At 35.7% G+C, this 17581-nt stretch overlaps 1 protein-coding gene and 1 pseudogene across 2 annotated transcripts in view; both read left to right on the forward strand.

The window, feature by feature from the left end:
• Positions 1–17581, forward strand: part of TPR (translocated promoter region, nuclear basket protein) — a 66162-nt gene that overhangs the window by 47892 nt on the left and 689 nt on the right. The window contains exons 41-51 of one of the 2 annotated variants that reach the window (XM_041754809.1): positions 2004–2204; positions 3374–3505; positions 3696–3786; positions 6276–6460; positions 8601–8669; positions 8818–8912; positions 11422–11528; positions 12727–12822; positions 12948–13104; positions 15411–15529; positions 17363–17458. In XM_041754809.1, the coding sequence (XP_041610743.1) occupies positions 2004–2204; positions 3374–3505; positions 3696–3786; positions 6276–6460; positions 8601–8669; positions 8818–8912; positions 11422–11528; positions 12727–12822; positions 12948–13104; positions 15411–15529; positions 17363–17458 (1348 nt within the window). The remainder of the gene's footprint in view (positions 1–2003; positions 2205–3373; positions 3506–3695; positions 3787–6275; positions 6461–8600; positions 8670–8817; positions 8913–11421; positions 11529–12726; positions 12823–12947; positions 13105–15410; positions 15530–17362; positions 17459–17581) is intronic. The other variant, XM_041754810.1, reaches the window with a different exon arrangement.
• On the forward strand, positions 6490–8594 carry LOC121490815 (annotated as a pseudogene).

Raw genomic sequence — 17581 nt, forward strand, 5'->3', positions numbered from 1 at the left:
ATTTGGTTTTCCATTTCACTTTTAGCTCTATCTACTGAATGCATAATGGTTCGTTTTTCTGATTTTTCGATGATGGAGCAGATGTTCTTTATAAATGTTGCTTTTTTTGAAATAAGCATGTCACTTTGAAGCACATTTTTAATTATACCATGAATTACTCATTTTTTTCCATTACAACAAATATAATCCTTATGAAAGAGTTCACAAGACATTGTTTCAGGCTTGTATAAAAAATAGATTTTGTCAGGTGCTTAACTTAAAAAGTAGACATTTAATTTCGTTATAGTAAATAACAAACATAAAGTATTTTTTTTTTAAGATTTTTATTTATTCATGAGAGACACACGGGTGGGGGGGCGGGGTGGCGCAGAGACACAGGCAGAGGGAGAAGCAGGCTCCATGCAGGCAGCCTGACATGGGACTCGATCCTGGGTCTCCAGGATCAGGCCTCGGGCTGAAGGTGGCAATAAACCGCTGAGCCACCCAGACTGCCCTAAAGTTTTTAAATTATAGTTTATTTCGGTAGCTAACAAGATGGAATTGTGAGGATGAATTAAGCAAAGAATTATTTTAGTATCTAATGTCTTTAATGTGACTCAAAGGCTTAAGATAGTTTAGGGGGAGAAGTATCTTCGTAAAATGACAATAATAAAAGCTTATTTTATTTAGTATGCTTCCCAGACTATTTCTGGTTTAGGGAATAAACTTTTTTTTAAATAATAAGTTGCAGGCCCATGGATATTCTTTTTTTGACTTTGGTTTGCAACTGCACTGTCAACTAACCATATTGGCACTTGAACACTTCAAATATAGCTAGTCTGAATTGAGATAGACTGTGAGTATAAAATATACATTGGTTTTAAAGACTTACTACAAATTTCAAAAGGTAGTATATCTGATTAAAATTCTTAGTTTGATTACTTATTGGAATATTTTGTATATATTAATACTGTTAAACTAATTTTACTTGTTCCATTTGTTTTTAAGTGACTACTAAAAAAATTAAAATCATGTACGTGACTCATATTGTAGATTACAGTATGTTTCTTTTTTTTTTTTTAATTTTTATTTATTTATGATAGTCACAGAGAGAGAGAGAGGCAGAGACATAGGCAGAGGTAGAAGCAGGCTCCATGCACCGGGAGCCTGATGTGGGATTCGATCCTGGGTCTCCAGGATCGTGCCCTGGGCCAAAGCAGGCGCCAAACCGCTGCGCCACCCAGGGATCCCTACAGTATGTTTCTGTTGAACAACGCTTGATCTGCAATATCACACTGGTAGTTTTGAATACACCTATATTTTTTTATATACATTTTTTTCTTTTTTATTGGAGTATTAGCCAATGAGGTTTATAATAATTATTCTATAGGAAGACAATAAAGATTCCCAATGATTTATTTTCTTTAGTGTGTGTTTCAAATTAACTCTTCCCTTTTTTTTAAGATTTTTATTTATTTTTAGGAAGAGAGAAAGAACACACGAGTAGGGGGAGGGGCATAGAAAAGGGAGGAGAAAGAATCTCAGGCTGACTCTGCTGAGCCTGGAACCAAGGGAGCTCAATACTGGGCTCGATCTCATAACCTGAGCCAAAATCAAGAGTCAGACTCTTAATTGAGCTACTCATGTACCCCAAATTAACTCTGTTTTTATTCTTTTTTTAAAGTTTTTTTTTTAAAAGATTTTATTTCCTTAGCTAGCAAGAGAGTAGACAAGTGGAGGGGAGGGGCAGAGGGAGAGGGAGAAGCAGACTTCTCACTGTGAAGGGAGCCTGGTGCGGCATCAATCCCAGGACCCCAGGACTATGACATGAGCCAAAGGCAGACACTCCAATGATTGAGTCACCCAGGCACCCTAATTCTGCTTTTAAAAAACCTATTTTAAAAATAAAATACTACTAGTCCACAAGTATTTTTTTGTCCTAGGTATACAGTATCTCCCTGATACTTTCAGGTATATTTGACTTTCTCATTTTTTTTTAAGTTTTCATTTTTTTACTCTTAAAGGGAGTTACTCAGGGAGATTATACTCCAATGGAAGACAGTGAAGAAACCTCTCAGTCTTTACAAATAGACCTTGGACCACTTCAGTCAGATCAGCAAACAACAACTTCATCCCAAGATGGTCAGGGCAAAGGCGATGATGTCATTGTAATTGACAGTGATGATGAAGAAGAGGATGATGATGAAAATGATGGAGAACATGAGGTAAATCATCCATTGTTTTTAAACTGCTGGATGAAATGCACAAGTCCTTACCACTGCTCACTCGTCAGTAACATTTGATTCCCTGTCAGTTTATTCTTTTTTTTTTTTTTTTAGAATTTATTTACTTATGAGGCACAGAGAGAGGCAGACGCAGCAGGCAGAGGGAGAAGCAGGCTCCATGCCAGGAGCCCAACCTGGGACTGGATCCTGGGTCTCCAGGATCACACCCTGGGCTGAAGGCGATGCTAAACCGCTGAGCCATCCGGGCTGCCCCCCTGTCGGTTTAAATAGATTATTTTTATTTAATATTATTTATTATTTAGTTAATAAATAACATATGAAATTATGAATTTCATAATTTACATAACATGAATTAACATATGATGAAATTAAGCATAGAACAAGTGATGAGATTATCTTTATTTAATATTATTTATTATTTAGTTAATAAATAACATGAAATTATGAATTTCATAATTTTCATAACATGAATTAACATATGATGAAATTAAGCATAGAACAAGTGATGAAAAATCCTTTTTTTTATTGTCAAGCCCTTTAAGATTTGCTAAATTTTTTAATTAAACTTAATTTTAAATCTTACTGCTAAGAGACTAGATTTAATTATAAGGTCTGTCATTTCTGTAGATAAACTAGGGTATTTTTTTCTTGTATAGTCCTATAATTTTTTTCAAAAATAATAGAGGATTTTTTTTTTCTAATTGAAGCATATTTTAAGTGAACTTAAATTTTATTTATTTTATTTTAGGAATTAATCCTATATTGACAACCACTCATTTTAGATCCTTAATCAAACAATGTTTTTTAAAAGCTCATAGTATAATTTCATGATTTGTTTTCTTCCATGCCACTTTTGAAATTTAGAAATAAAGTGGCATCTGACACTTTGTGAACATCTGGGAGCTTTGATCTTTGAACTAATCTCATGAACAGTTAGAATATAGAACTGATTATTATTGTACTCTTCCCAATAAGCCTCACGATTTTGGTATTTGCTGCCACTGAACCAATTCCATATAGTTCTCAGGACAATTCTTATGTCCTGATAAGTGGTATGTAATTGAAATTTTTAAACATGCTATTAAGAAATGCAGGATATGTGTGCTACATCTTAGATCTTTGTTTTTACTTGGGCACGTGTCTACCAGGATTATGAAGAGGATGAAGAAGATGATGACGATGATGAAGATGACACAGGGATGGGAGACGAGGGTGAGGATAGTAACGAAGGCACTGGTAGTGCAGATGGCAATGATGGATATGAAGCTGATGATGCTGAGGTAACTGGCTAGAACTGTAACTATCCACTTTCTTCAAGAATTTGCTAGAAAACATACTGTTTTCCAAGGATATTCAAAGAACACTAAAATATTTTATACTTCCTTATTTGTTGTTACTGTGGTTTAGTTTGGTTATTATGTTTTAAGATAATTGTTTATTTGCTCTTAGTCATTGTATTTTGTTGATTAGGGTGGTGATGGGACTGATCCAGGCACAGAAACAGAAGAAAGTATGGGTGGAGGTGAAAGTAATCAGAGAGCTGCTGATTCTCAAAACAGTGGTGAGACCTTTTTTCATCTCTTTTTAATTGAATACTTCTGGTAATATCATCGAAGCAAAGATTGCATTTAATTATCACGTAGGTAATAACACTTGGTTAGTAAATTGGCAAGCAAGAGATTGGCTTATTTCTAGCTTTACTATTCTCTCATAAAGTCTACTCTTTCTCTTGGATTGGACAGAACTCAATAGCACTCTCATGCTGATTCAAATATCTTTTGACATTAAACAGCTACCAGCCCCCAGCTTTCTGCTACAACCTACAACAAAGAGAAAAAACAGATCTGCAGTCCTCCTCAGGGTCTGTTGGCTGGAGAGAGAAAAGTGGCTATCTTGCCTTGCCATTGTAGACTTCAGAATATTTATCACTGTAAAGTATTACTGTCTTTTCTAGCATATCAGACTTCTGTAAGATTCCAGTGTTCTGAAATCTATAAAGTATTACAAATGCAATGTATTGCTGCTATTTTTATTAAGTGGAAAAGTTAAATGAGGGACACCTGGGTGGCTCAGTGGTTGAATGACTGCCTTCAGCTCAGGGCGTGATCCTGGAGTCCTGGGATTGAGTACCACATTGGGCTCCCCACAGGGAACCTGCTTCTCCCTCTGCCTCTGTTTCTGCCTCTCTCTCTCTGTGTTTCTCATGAATAAATAAAATCTTAAAAAAAAAAAAAAAAAGTTAAATGAGCAGTAATAGCAGTTCACAGCCAGAAGGGGTCATCTAAATCAAGCCACGTGTTTAAGGGTTTATGGGTATTGGAGCTTTACTTGACTTATTTTGCATTGGATAAAAGATATTTTGGTCATTGTGGCATGCTTTCTGTTAAATATTTGAAAGAATGAGTACAGACCTCACTGAAATAGAGGTATTAAAGGATTATGGAAATCACAGAAAATTTTATTTTAGAGTCATTTTTAAATGTGTTTTAAAGAATTAGTGATCATCTGGTGTATTATTCTGAGCTAAAATCATAGAAATCATATAGTAAAACCTTATATGTTTAGACTATTGGGAAAACAGTGTATCTGAGTTTCCATATAAGCCTATGTGTTTAAAAATGCAAGATATATGCTCATTTGAATTAAGATAGAGCAAGGGTATAAGCAGCATTTCAACTTTTTAATTTTTTTAAGAAAAAAGTAATGAACATTAATATATATACTAAAAAATAGTATACTTTCTTAGCTACTTTCTAAGGGACATAAGGAGAAAGATTAATAATACTTTGGTCCATAATTTATATTTTGTAAAACATGTCATAGATTTTGGAAACATCCTGTATGTGTTATATAGTTGGGATACAGGAGGAAGTTTGTTTTTTTTTGTTTTTTTGTGTTTTTCTGCCTCTTTAGGTATTATTACTAAAAGTCTTGTCTTTTGAGGGCTAATGTTCATAGTCATTTTTTTTTTTTCAGACACAAAGCATAGTCGATGCTCATTGAATACTTGTTGGAGACTTTATTTTTTTACAATCAAGCAAAAATAGGCCTAGTGATCTAGATAAAATTAAGTTAGTGGATGGATTCAGTACCTTGTCAGGAAGTTACAAAGGAAGCTTTTCCTGAGCAATTGTATTTGTATTAAATTACAGTTGTATCAAATTAAAGAGATGCCTGCATCAGAAATTAATATATAATGTATGATTCCCCAAAAACATTACTACTAAAAGCTAACTATTGGCCCAGAAGCTTTACTGATTTCATAAAAAAGTCAATTGTGTTTTTATAGTGTATTGTACTGTGTTCTTAGAATAAAGTAAGTTAGAGAAAAGAAAACATTATTAAGATAATCATAAGGAAGAGAAGATACATTTACAGTGCTATACTGTAAAAAATCTACTGAAAGTGAACCTGTGCAGTTCAAATTCATGTTGTTTAAGGATCAACTCTATTTAATTCTTATAATAAGCTTATCATTTTAGGTACTAATTAAGATCTGAGAAGGGGCACTTGGCTGGCTAAGCTGGTAGAGGATACAACTCATGATCTCAGTTATGAATTTGAGCCCCATGTTGGGCATAGAGATTACTTTAGAAAAAAGCAGGGTCACATAGCTGTTAAATGTTGTAGCTAGAATCCCATCGCAGACCTTACTTTTTTTTTTTCCAGACCTGACTTATAAAACTACCAAGTTCCGATAGCCTGTTTACTTTCACAGTGTGAAACAGCTTCTGTTGTTTCTACCATGTATGTAGAAGACCTAGACATGTGAAGGACCAATGAAATTCAAAGTTTAAGAAATCCAAAATATGAAAATATCTTTTAGTTGGTGCCATTAACCAACCAAAGGAATAGATGCAAAGAGGTTAAGGGACTTGCCTAAGTCTGCACAGCTGATAATTGCACTCCCATTCTCCACACCTCACTACTTTCCTTCTGAAAGTATTGGTGAGGTGAACATCCCTAATGGTGAGATTTATATCTCGGGGATTGTCCCATTTATTCTGTGATAAATTTAATAGTTCAAAATAAGCTTCTCTTTTCCTATAGGTGAAGGTAATACAGGTACTGCAGAGTCATCTTTTTCCCAGGACATTTCTAGAGAACAGCAGCCATCATCGGCATCTGAAAGACAGACTCCCCGAGCACCTCAGTCTCCAAGACGCCCCCCACACCCTCTTCCTCCACGATTGACCATCCATGCTCCACCTCAAGAATTGGGACCACCAGTTCAGGTATTAAAAGTACTGACCAATCTGGAAAATCTTGGCTTCATCTCTTCTTCTTTCCATTAGATACTACTATTTCCAGAAATTAAGTGAAGTTTTTAATGTTTTAACATATTTTTATATAAAGTTTTTTTAACTGAAATTAATTTTATTTCTTTTTCTTGAAATACAGCAGTAATTTACTTTATAAATAAGGTGAACTTTGGAAAGGCAAGGCTTACTAAAAGTTATATGTGGGGGCGTGTGGATGGCTCAGTGTTTGAGCATCTATCTGCCTTCAGCTCAGATTGTGATCCTGGGGTCCTGGGATTAAGTCCCACATCGGGCTCCCTACAGGGAGCCTGCTTCTCCCTCTGCCTATGTCTCTGCTTCTCTCTCTGTGCCTCTCATGAATAAATAAAATCTTTTAAAAAGATAAATAAAAATAAAAGTATATAAATTGAAATGATTACAGTCATAGCAAATAAAGGTCTGGATACTTTTTTTACAGATTTAAAAAGAAAAAGAGTTTCTTGGATTTTAATTAAAGTAAATTTCTAATTTTTTTCAATACATATTAATTTCCACTTCTATAGTTAATGAAAGCATTCATGACCCTTAATTCATGAAAGGAGCGTTCTTTCTAATACGGTTGGATGTCTCTTAACAGAAACTCTTACAGAAACAGCAGTAAAACTCAAGATCTTAGTAATATAGCTCGAGTCTTAGCTTGTAACATAGTGTACTGAAAACCGCCAAGTGAGATTCTACTAAAATACTGTAGATAAAGATAATCTCTTTATATAAAAATATGAAATCTTAGTGGATTGTGTGTTGATCCTTCAGAGTATATACCAAAACTACCAATTTAGAATTGTCTAAATTGGGAGACAATTTATATGAAAATTATATTGCTGTTTGAACTCTGAAGGATAATTAAACTTTAAGATCCAAAGGAGCCATCTTGCGTCCCCGCGTGTGTGCACCTAATCTCAGCTGGTCCACCGGAGACCCCCTGAGCACCAATCCTAGTCCCCTGCGCGGTCCCATTTCCGCTCCAACAAGATGAAACTATCATGAACCAGGAGAAACTCGCCAGACTGCAAGCACAAACGCGCATTGATGGGAAAGGAACTGCTCACCGAAAGAAGAAGGTGGTTCATAGAACAGCTACAGCAGATGATAAAAAACTTCAGTTCTCCTTAAAGAAGTTAGGGGTATAAACAGTATCTCTGGTATTGAAGAAGTGACTGTGTTCCCAAACCAAGGAACAGTGATCCACTTTAACAACCTTAAAGTTCAGGCATTGCTGGCAGCGAACACTTTCACCATTACAGGCCATGCTGAGACAAAGCAGCTGACAGAAATGCTACCCAGTATCTTAAATCAGCTTGGTGCAGACAGTCTGACTAGTTTAAGACTGGCTGAAGCTCTGCCCAAACAATCTGTGGATGGAAAAGCACCACTTGCTACCAGAGAGGAAGGATAATGATGATGAAGTTCCAGATCTTGTGGAGAATTTTGATGAAGCTTCCAAGAATGAAGCAAACTGAATTGAGTCAACTTCTGAAGAAGATAAAACTTGAAGAAGTTACTGGGAGCTGCTATTGTATGACTGCTTTTTAAAATTTTGTTCATGGATCTGATAAAATCTAGATCTCTAATATTTTTAAGCCCAAGCCCCTTGGACATTGCAGATGTTTTCAGTTTTTGCTTATACACAATTCATTCTTTGCAGCTAATTAAGCTGAAGAAGCCTGGGAATAAAGTTTGAAACAAGGTTAATAAAGTTCTTTGCCTAGGGAAAAAAAAAAGATCCAAAGGCATACTTAATAATATTGTAGGTTAAGGAAATAGAAACTAGATATGTTATATACAAATAAAATAGATCAAAGATTGGTTTTAAATATTGGTTAATATTTTGTCTGTTGGTTCATAAAATATTTTTTGGTTGATATAGTCTATATGATTAAAATTTTATCACTATTTAAAATGGAATTCTTTAGTGCAAGTATTAGTTTTTCCTGAGAAGATATCCTGATGGTTGTATTATCTGCTAATGTTTCAGTTATCTTGTTATCATTGTAATAAGCTGTATCTGTTGGTGCTTGGTTCTTGTTTCATTGTCTGGTTCCTTAAAACAAATGTAATTCCTTTCTTGACACAGAGAATTCAGATGACTCGGAGGCAATCTGTAGGACGGGGGCTGCAGTTGACTCCAGGAATAGGTGGCATGGTAACTATTTACACATTATGTAAAAGTGACTCATTTGTTTAGCAAATATGTATATGTATATGTATATATGTATATGTATATACAAATATGTATAGCTCATATATATGTTTCTGTCCTGTTTATTCCTTATTTTCTGTCTTTGTTTTAGCAGCAGCATTTTTTTGATGATGAAGACAGAACTGTTCCAAGTACTCCAACTCTTGTGGTTCCACATCGTACTGATGGATTTGCTGAAGCAATTCAGTAAGTTCATGAAAAAAAGAACATATTTTGTGACTAATCATTTCTTCCTGTTTCGCTGTCGGTTTGTTTACAGTTGGTTGATTCATTGAGTCCTCTGTTGGTGTACTAAGCACTTGTGGTAGCAGGGTTGAGGGTATAGTGTTGAGGAAAATTATATAGAGGTGAATGAAGGGCTGGGCACCTGGGTAGCTTCATGGGTTAAGTGTCCGACTCTTGATTTTGGCTTAGGTCATGATCTCAGGATCATGAGATCGAGTCCCAAGTCAGTCTCCAAGCTCAGCATGGACCTTGCTTAAGATTTTTTCCTCTCTCTCCTGCCCTTCCACCTACCAACCCTCTTGCCAACTCCCACACTGTGCACTTTCTCTATTAAAAAAAAAAAAGTGAATAAAATACAGCTGTTTCCATCAGGAATTTGATATTTAAAGGCAGTATAACAGTGGTTAAGAACACAGACTTCAGATTCAGCCCAGGTTTGAAATCTAGTTGCACTGTTTACTAGCGGTATCAGGTTAAGTTCTCTATTCCTGAGTATCTTCGTTTTACTAATGGGAATAATAACACAGTAATTCCTACCATGTAAGTTGTGAGAATTAAATGAACTGAATTTATGCTAATGTGTTTAGAATATTACCTGGCATGTAGTAAGTGCCTTGCAAATGTTGATAAAGGTGTTGGTAATGGCAGTGATTGTGATGGGATGGTGTTACTTGGTATTTGGTATTACAAAAGCCAAGCATATGAGGAACTGATTGTCACCTAAATAGTCTAGAAGAATAAAAGCATAAGCAAGAGGCTTTTTAATACAAAAGAAGGGATTCGTTGCAACAATTAAGGGAGAAGAATCTGAGACAACTTAATGGGGATGACATTGAATTGATGTCTTAGAAAAGAATTCTAAGAAAAGAAAGATTCTTAGAAAAGAGTACCTGACACTCAATGAACATTTCCATGAATTAGTTTATTTAATCTTTATAGCTATGAGAATAGACACCATTATTGTTGTTATTTTACAAATACATTAACAGAGATGTTTACAGATGTATTAACAAATTTGTCAAATATCAGACAGCCAGAAAGTGGCAGTTTTTGGTTTCAAACCAGTCAGTCTGGCTCCAGGACCTATGCTAACTTGTGCTATACCTCTACTCCTAAAGGATAAAAAAGCTTTCTGAGTGAAAGTACACGTTTAATTGTGGCTAAAGTATTAGCTGTGTAGCAGGATATAATTGAATATCAGGATGAAAAAGTTCCACAAACTTGGAAAAAATTGATTTTTCTGTAGTATATGGTAACATACAGCTATCAAAACCTTTTTTTTTTTTTTAAAAGAAGCATTTATTTATTTATGAGAGAGGGAGAGAGTGCACACAGAAGCTAGGAGAGTGGGGAAAGGGCTAGAGGCAAAAGTAAAGGAACAAGCAGACTCCATGCTGAGAACAGAGCTGAGGCAAAGCTTGATCCCATGACCCTGAGCTCACAACCTGAGCTGAAACCAGGAGGCTGATGCTCAACTGACTGAACCACCCAGGTTCTCCTATCAAAACCTATTTTAAACTTGCTCATAACTCGTCTTAACTAACATGGCTTTACAAGCCAGCCATTCAGTATCTGCCTCTCCCTTCTGGAAGTCAGCCTGGCAGAAACAGACTCCATTAAACAGCTTCTGAATGACAGCTAGTCAACAGATTCTTGAATAGCTCAGAATGCAAGGTTCTTCTATAGTAGAATAGCTTCATAAAGATAAGTTTTAAAATCCACCTGAAAAAAAAAATAAAATCCACCTGAAAGAAAATGTCCTTAACTAAAGCAATAATGTCGATGTGGGGAAAAAAATAGATTAAAGAGTTATTACAGACATAAATCCATAAACATTAGTGGCTGGCTAGTGAAGGAAGGTAGGGTCAGGAGTGGGCAAAGAGAGATAATGCTGTTTTATATCCTGGATTGTGAGCAGGAAGATGGATAATAGTCCTATCAGAACAAGGGTAGAAAAAGTGTCTAGCCGTCTAATACTAGAATTTTTCTAGACCTTGGGAGCTCTGTCAGAGAGGAAATGGGATAGAGGTCACTCAATTTATCTGTGACTCAGCAGTGAAAACTAAGATAAAACTTCGTCTCGTGACTGCATTCTAACCCTTTTTTTTGTTACATCTCATTTTAGATTTGTGTTGTTTTTAGTGTATCTACATGGAGATTGATACCCAGCAGATTCAGGAAGTCTGAGGCATGGTTCAGGAGATCTGAAAGTTACATATAAATTACACCTATAAGTCATATATATAATATTATTATTGAATTCATTGACAATTGATATTTTGAAAATGTTTTTATAAGGATTTTTGTATCAACTTTCAATCTTTTTTTTTTTCCTGCTTTGTGCTTGTTTTCCCTTCTCCTGTATTGTTTTCTTTTTTTTTTCTTTTTTTTTTCCTGTATTGTTTTCTATCATTGTAATTTAAACAAGATAACTTTAAATTTTATCTTAAGTTAATTTTTATCTACTTAGTTCCCCACAAGTTGCTGGTGTTCCTAGATTCCGGTTTGGGCCACCTGAAGATATGCCACAAACAAGTTCAAGTCACTCTGATCTTGGCCAACTTGCTTCTCAAGGAGGTAAATAGATAAATAAATGCTTAGATCTCCTGGGTTTATACACATTCAATAATAAACTATTCAGATGTGATTTTTTTTAAAGTGAGTAAATACATTTTTTAGGTTGATATCTAAATAATTCCTATGCAAACATGAAAAAAAAATCTGTATTTGCTACATGTTAAACACTGCTTTACCTTTAAATCATACTTTACAACAAAATTCTCAGTTCTTTGAGAACTGAGACTAGCTTTTACATTTAAATCTCTCCTGGCTCCTAGTATTGTGTCCTATGTGTATCAAGTATTCAGGAATATTTATTGAACCAATATAAATACATAGATACTATGAGCCATTTTAAAGTGGTTGGAAGAAATGCATTTTTTTTTTTTTTTTTTTTTTTTTTTTAGAAATGCATTTTTTAAGTTTAGTTTGATACTTAACATTCCTAGTTAAATGTATAAAACTAGATATTTTCCACTAACATTAAAAGTAAGGAAGATAAAATATTTATAATATATAGAATAGAATGACCCCTAAGTAATAATAGTTGGTTGTTGAACATGAATTATGCTCTTTGTGGAATTAATTACCTTTTAATTTTCATTTGGCATTCATATAACCAATTAAATTTGTGGGAAGCTGTATGGCATTTTGTAAGTAAATCATATTACTTTTATAATAAGCCCCAAATAAAAAATTAATCTACAACCCCATATAAGTCATATATTTTTATATAGATTCAAATTTTTATATGGTTTTTTATTTTATACAATTCCTAGGCTTGGAAGACAAGTCTAGGCTTAAATTGGAATGCTACCATTTACTAGTTTTGTAACTTTGGGGAAGTTAATTAACCTCCTAGAAGTTCAATTTCTTTAGCAAAAAGGGGAGGAGTAATATCTTGAAGTTTGGTGAGTAGATTCTAACATAGTACCTGGTTCATAGTTGGGTACTCAATAAAGTTAGCTTTATATCAACCCATAAGAGCAGCATGTTAGGTATTTTTTTCAAAGGATACTGAGTGTTTGTGAACTTAAAGGATGTGTTTCAGTTGTATTTATGTTTTTGAGAGATTGATTTTTGCCTGATGGGCTAATTAGTGGGCTTCAGCAAAATGGTATGTCTCTACTGATTCATTTGTTTTCTTTCAGATACCTGGCATATTGCCAGTTCGGTGTTCTTTCAATCATTCATTAATATTTGGAATTGTCTTTAGGCTTAGGAATGTATGAAACACCCCTCTTCCTAGCTCATGAAGAAGAATCAGGTGGCCGAAGTGTTCCCACTACCCCTCTACAAGTAGCAGCCCCAGGTAGGTATCACAGGCAGACTAGTAGATTATGTGCTTTATTGGTAAAATGGAAAACTGAGACACCTTCTGACTAAAAATTAGGTAAACCACCAAGTCAAAAGTTTTCATTTCTTTTTATTTTGAAGTGACCGTGTTTACTGAGAGTACTACCTCTGATGCTTCAGAGCATGCCTCTCAGTCTGTTCCGATGGTGACAACATCCACTGGCACTTTATCCACAACAAATGAAACAGCAACAGGTGATGATGGAGATGAAGTATTTGTGGAGGCAGAATCTGAAGGGTAAATATTTACTTTATAATTTTCACTTGCTTTAGACTTTTATACTTGTTTTCCTTTAGCCAAGAAATGGTTTATTGAGCTGTATTTTTAGTAGCATCCCATTACAAAAACAAACCAAGCCATACATTTGGGAAGATTGATTTCTGCATATAGTGGTATATTTTAGGACTTGGATATCATTACAGCAGAAAGTAATTTTTTTAAATGTTTATCTCCCTGAAAATTACATAATGTATTCTAGAAAAATGATTTCTTTAAAATTACTGAAACCCTTCAATTAATATAGCTGCTTGAACTTTCCGTAAGAAAGAAGTCTTTCTGTGAAAATTAGGAAACAACTCACTTTCCATTTTGTAGTGGGCTGTCAAGTGAACCTCACTTATTCTTTATATGTATTTAGAATTTGGTGTTTGGGTGGCCCGGGTGACTCAGTGGTTTAGCGCCACCTTTGGCCTGGGGCCTGATCCTAGAGACCTGGGATCGAGGCCCGTGTCAGGCTCCCTGCGTGGAGCCTGCTTCTCCCTCTGCCTGTGTCTCTGCCTCTCTCTCTTTGTGTCTCATGAATAAATAAATAAAGTCTTTAAAAAAGGGGGGGGGGTCTGGACAACTTCATAGAAGCATAGCTAGAAGTAGAACCCAGATTTCCTAGGTAGAGCTCGAAGATTTTGTTTATTTAGCAATATTTTCTTAGCATAATTATAGACCAATTCTAGTATATGAGGAAAAAAGCAAGTCTATTATGCTCTAACAAAGTGCTGCTTAATTTGGGGGAGATTACACACCCTGCTGAGAATACTGGCTGCCATTAATTTCATACCATGGGGATCCCTGGGTGGCGCAGCGGTTTGGCGCCTGCCTTTGGCCCAGGGCACGATCCTGGAGACCCAGGATCGAATCCCACATCGGGCTCCCGGTGCATGGAACCTGCTTCTCCCTCTGCCTGTGTCTCTGCCTCTCTCTCTCTGTGACTACCATAAATAAATAAAAATTTAAAAAAAGAACAAAAAAAAAATAATTTCATACCATGTATGCAAGTCACTTTAGATATGTCATTTCTGACTCACACAAAAGTTCTGCAAAGTATGATCTCCATTTTACAGTGAGAAAGCTTAGACTAAGAACATGTTAAAATAACTTCCTTAGGCCTGGCTAAGGAAGTTCCTTAGGAACTGGCTTAGACTAGATTTGACCTATGACTTCAGCCCCATGTACTTGACACTTCACTAGCACTTGTCAACTTCAGCAGATAGTCATGAGAGAACTCTTTAAGATACATTTTACTAATGACTGCACTGAAGTTTTCAGCAACTTACCTTTGGACTATATTATCTCCCTTGTGTTTTGATATGCTTTTTTGAATTGTCTAGAGAGTGTTGGAGTTCTAGCCATTGAGCCAGGAATTCACATACCCACAGCATGTCTCATCTGGCCTAGAGCCCATGGTGAGTTAGTGGCACATTGTTTGGTTTGGTTGGGACTTGTGAATTCCCAACAGTTTTGGTACTCTGCCTTCCTACAAAACTGTTTTGGGATTTCAAAATCTGGATAAGCCATCTCTTATGAATGTTATCAAGAAAGTGAATGCCCTTTGTCAAAAAGAAAAAAAAATAAAGAAGAAACAAAAACTAAAACTGGAACATGTCCTAATGAAAAGAGGGATAAAGAAAAGGCAACTTGAGCTGTCTTTCCCCTACTCCTTTTATCTATTTATTTATTTGTTTATGTATTTATTTAAAAGATTTTATTTATCTATTCATGAGAGGCACAGAGAGAGAAAGAGGCAGAGATGTAGGCAGAGGGAGAAGCGGGCTCCATGCAGGGAGTCTGATGCGGCATTCCATCCCAGGACTCCAGGATCACACCCTGAGCCAAAGGCAGACAGGCACTCAACTGCTGAGCTACCCAGGTGTCCCTCCCCTACTCCTTTTAAAAAAATATACAGTTACCCATATCAAGAGTCTACAAGTTTGAGTTACAGGGGAGCTTAGGGTTATTTAAGTGATAAACTACATCAGAGTTTGGGAACAATTTAGGATACCTCAAGGATCAGTTTTATTTTTTGTTTTTGTTCTGTTGGGTTTTTTTTATTTTATTTTAAGATTTTATTTATTTATTCATGAGAGAGAGAGAGAAAGAGGCAGAGATACAGGCAGAGGGCAAAGCAGGCTCCATGCAGGGAGCCTGACATGGGACTGGATCCCGGGTCTCCAGGATCACACCCTGGGCTGAAGGCAACGCTAAACTGCTGAGCCACTTGGGCTGCCCTGGTTTTGTATTTTCTAATCAATGTTGTTTTCTTTTCTTAGCATTAGCTCAGAAGCAGGCCTAGAAATTGATAGCCAGCAGGAAGAAGAACCTGTCCAAGCATCTGATGAATCAGATCTTCCTTCTACCAGCCAGGATCCTCCTTCCAGTTCCTCTGTAGGTAAGTTCCAGCTCTTGAGGGCAACACAACTGTTTACAACACAACTTGTTTACAAAAGATGATCTTATTAGTAACAAGTAGATAATTTTTTTTTCTTAAATTTAAAATTTGGTATTTAAAGGGGAAATTGTATTTTATTAAAGGAAATGTAGTTTTAAGACTTGGTTGTACTAGAGGTGCAACCAGGGCTGTGAGGGATGGGTTACTGGGAGGGAAGCTAAGGAGCAGTATTTCAGGTCTCCTGCCTCTTTAAACCAGAGGAGCTTCCTGTTATTTGTTCTACATATTAAGATTCTTACATGAGATTTAATGTGGAGAGCTGAAGGGTAGGAGGTCTATTACTCCAAAAGTATTTGAAATTTGCTGATGTAAACACTTTTCAGTTAGGCTTTCAAATTTTTGAAGTTAACTTTGAAAAGGGTTATTTTATGTATCTTTCTTGCAATAAAAATTATTTCTGTGGTACTTTAAAAAAATTAACATTTATTGAGCACTTACTGTGTATCAGATAGTATTCTAAGCCCTTTACATGTATTTACTTAATTCTCACATCACCTCAACATGGTAATCACTCATATGGAAACTGAGGCACAGACATGTTGAATAACTTTTTCCAGAGTACATAGCGAGTAAATAATGGGCGCAAGCCAGGATACGAACTCAAGACATTTGGCTGCAAAGATTCCACTCTTAAACAATACACTATACTAGCTTAACTGTCTCAAAATTTTTAGGTAGGGAATTATTTTTATTACTGAAGAGATGGAGTAACCAGTCATCCACACTGACTATTTTTATTTTGAATTGTTCATAGCTAATTCTCAAATTCTGCCATGGAACCTTCAATCTGAGCAGTTATTCACTTGGTCAGTAAATATTTGAGTGCCTACTAGGTGTCAGGTGATTTGATAGAAAGCATTACTAAAAAAAAATGACTTAAATAAAAATCTAGAAGGAGTAAGAGAGTAAAGCTGTGCAATTTTTTGGGAGGAAGGAGTTCCAGATGAGACATATAGCAGGTATCTATAAGGCAGCAGTGTGGTATATTCAGGATCAGTGAGGGGCCAATGTGGTTAGAGCACAGCCTAACTAGCCAGGAGTTAGGAGGGAGTGGGGAGAAGAGGCCTAATAGATCTTTGTAATTGCTTTGGCTTTCCTGGATTTAGGAAGCTTTTAGGGGGCTTCAGACAGTGATGGTAAGATCTGACTTAAAGATTTAACAGTATCAGTTTGGCTGCTGGTGTCAGCAAGAGACTGAAAATGTTTAATGGGTAGAAACAAGGAGAAAGTTCAGAAGATATTATAAATTCAAGGTAAGGACAAGGATTTTTCCGACAGGATAGTAGAGTGAAGTTTGTGAGAAGAGGTCAGATTTGGGGATATGTATTTAAATTCGAGCTGGCAAGATTTGCTAATGATTAGATTTGGAGTGTCTGGAAAAGAGGATTCAGATATGACTCACATTATATCGTAGGGGCCTGTTGCTTGTTGTTTCCTAAGGGGGATGATACGTGTTGATTGTTGATTATAGTCCCCACCCCCTAGCACAGTGATACATGATAGGCACCAAGTGAATATTTATTACATGAGTGGAGTGAATGAGTAAAAAAGTCAAGCCCTTTCTTTTTAGTAAGAATTTTTTTTTACTTTTTATTCTTTTTTTGTGTTAAGTGCCCCTTGTTAAAAATCAATTTTTCAATACTGAAAGCAAATGACACCTGCATTTTATCCATGCATTCATTTAGTAACTAGATTTTGCCATTATAAATGCTTTTCTTATTTATTAATTTGCTTTCTTATATTTTACTGTTTGGGTTTTTTTTTTTTTCTTAGATACGAGCAGTAGTCAACCAAAGCCTTTCAGAAGAGTAAGACTTCAGACAACATTGAGACAAGGTGTCCGTGGTCGTCAGTTTAACAGACAGAGAGGTAAATTTCTGACATATTGATTATGTGATAAAATGTAGGATAGTAATAAATGCCACAAGTTTTCTAATCCTTAAGCTTCTAACTTGTATTAGTTTTTTTTTTAATGTTCCAAAAATTGATTAA

The sequence above is a fragment of the Vulpes lagopus genome, chromosome 1, assembly GCF_018345385.1.
Source record: "Vulpes lagopus strain Blue_001 chromosome 1, ASM1834538v1, whole genome shotgun sequence".
Lineage (NCBI taxonomy): Eukaryota > Metazoa > Chordata > Mammalia > Carnivora > Canidae > Vulpes > Vulpes lagopus.